Consider the following 1,908-nt stretch of genomic DNA (forward strand, 5'->3'; position numbering starts at 1 on the left):
TTTTATCTACATTTAATCCATCTGAAACAAACTATTCTGTCTTTAAATGTCCGCTAGGTTTCATTGATCCACAGGGAAAACTTAAATTTACAAAAACTACACAACTTGGAGACATTGTGTTCATAAAACGACTGAGTAAATATCTTTGCACATAAAAAAACACAACAATATGTTTCTTTTACCGGGTTATAAAGCTGAGTACATTCTTGATTTTAACTGGACATAGATTAAATGCAGGGATTACTTTGGCAACCCAGTAGCTGTAAGATTCAGGTTAACCCAGCAGTAAGTGAGTTTAAGTCTAAATCTTACTGTTTGGAACAAATGAAATTATACGTCTCATTATTCCTGCGACTGAACCACTCATGCTGTCCTCCTCTGTCCACGCCTGCAGACATGTCACACCCTTCAGTCTTCCCCTCTGTGGCCCACTTCTTATAGCAGACTACGTAGTCACTGACCCACAACCATAATCCCAGAGTGCATCTGTAGCTCAGTCCGATCCAAACGTAGGGACTGTCAGCATCCTTGGCTGTTTCCTGGACCCATCCCTGCACCTCAGGGTTGGTGATAGAAACCAGCCCCTTGTAGTTGTTTTCACAGTAATTCAAGGCCTCCTTCCAGGTCTTGTTTTTTTTGATCAGGATCAATTTATCTGCTATAAAAACAAAATGTACAACAGACAGTAATGACTACACAAACACATCATAATGAATCTTCTCAGTAATGACAGCGGTATTTCATTTTGGAAAACAGAGAAAACGTTTGTACAAACTCACCATCATAACAGAAGAAGGGTTTTTCTTTGCCACATTCATCAGAGCTCCATTTTCCTGATCTGTTTAACAGAGTCATAGCACATGTCTTGTTGCTTTGTTCATCATTGAATAACTGCATATCCCAGTATCTGAAAGAGAAATCACTCCCATCTGACCACCTCCAGCTGTCTCTGAACAGACCGACCCATGCGCTAAACTTGAAGTCCTCTTTCTTAATCAGGGCCTTCATTTCTTCTCCATCTACCTGATCGAGTCCACTGGCCAAGTCAGTGTGATGTGATCTGCAGTAGCTCTGAGCCTGTGTCCAGTTCATAAATGTTTCAATCAAATGGAATGTTTTATTGTCTTTCTTCATTCCTGTGAAACCAACAGAATAAAACACAATGACATCCTTCAATTATTTGTCTCCTGAAACTTTTTTCTGAAATGACAATTATGTGATTACTTATTAATATCATGATACTATAATAACGTTTAGTAGTATTCACATCTCCTCACCATCGTAGCAGATGAACCACATAGTAATGTCACATGAAACATCTGCCAGGTTTTTATCTCCATTATTGTATCTTTTCCTCCCGCAGTTCCCAGGCGGTTCTTTATCAGTATCAGTTCTTCCACTCTGATTCCAGCTGCTGTCATTTTGAATGTATTCCACTCCTGGCAGAGACCAACGCCACGTCCTGTTTCCACCTGTGTTGTTGTTCAGTCCAATCCAGGCTTCTCCTTGATTCTGTGTGGAGTTACGGAGTCTGCTCATGTCTGTCATGTCAAACACTTTGGCCAGGTCTGTATATTTCTCTCTGCAGTATCTCTGTGCTTCAGACCAGCTCTTGTTTTCTTTAATAAAGTGGTACTCATACAGGCGGCATGTAAAGAAGCAACACTGACCTGAAATAATACAAAAATTAGATGATAGAAAAATCTTGGTCAGATAAACAATGATCTATATTCAGTGAATATTCTGGTAAAATATTGCAAATGTTTAATAAATCAACATTAATCTGTGTTCATTTTAAATTAAAAACTGTATATTTGGTGAAACAATCCACTTACCCATCAGAATAAGCAGATACAGACTCCACTGCATCTTTGATCTGACAGATGAAAGTGATGTTTTATTGCTCAT

The 1,908-nt window shown here is 38.9% G+C and overlaps 1 protein-coding gene across 1 annotated transcript; it reads right to left on the minus strand.

Annotated features, from left to right (window-relative positions):
• Window positions 1-251: 251 nt before the first annotated feature.
• Window positions 252-1,908, minus strand: LOC146674559 (macrophage mannose receptor 1-like). Its single transcript, XM_085402400.1, has 4 exons — window positions 1,836-1,908; window positions 1,278-1,670; window positions 780-1,136; window positions 252-655 (listed from the first exon to the last, which is right to left on the minus strand). The coding sequence occupies exons 1-4, from the start codon at window positions 1,906-1,908 to the stop codon at window positions 309-311; spliced, it is 1,170 nt and encodes a 389-aa protein (XP_085258526.1). The 3' UTR covers window positions 252-308.

This window comes from Rhamphochromis longiceps, linkage group LG3 (assembly GCF_057381845.1).
Source record: "Rhamphochromis longiceps isolate RC_006_pf linkage group LG3, R_longiceps_female_GT1.1, whole genome shotgun sequence".
Lineage (NCBI taxonomy): Eukaryota > Metazoa > Chordata > Actinopteri > Cichliformes > Cichlidae > Rhamphochromis > Rhamphochromis longiceps.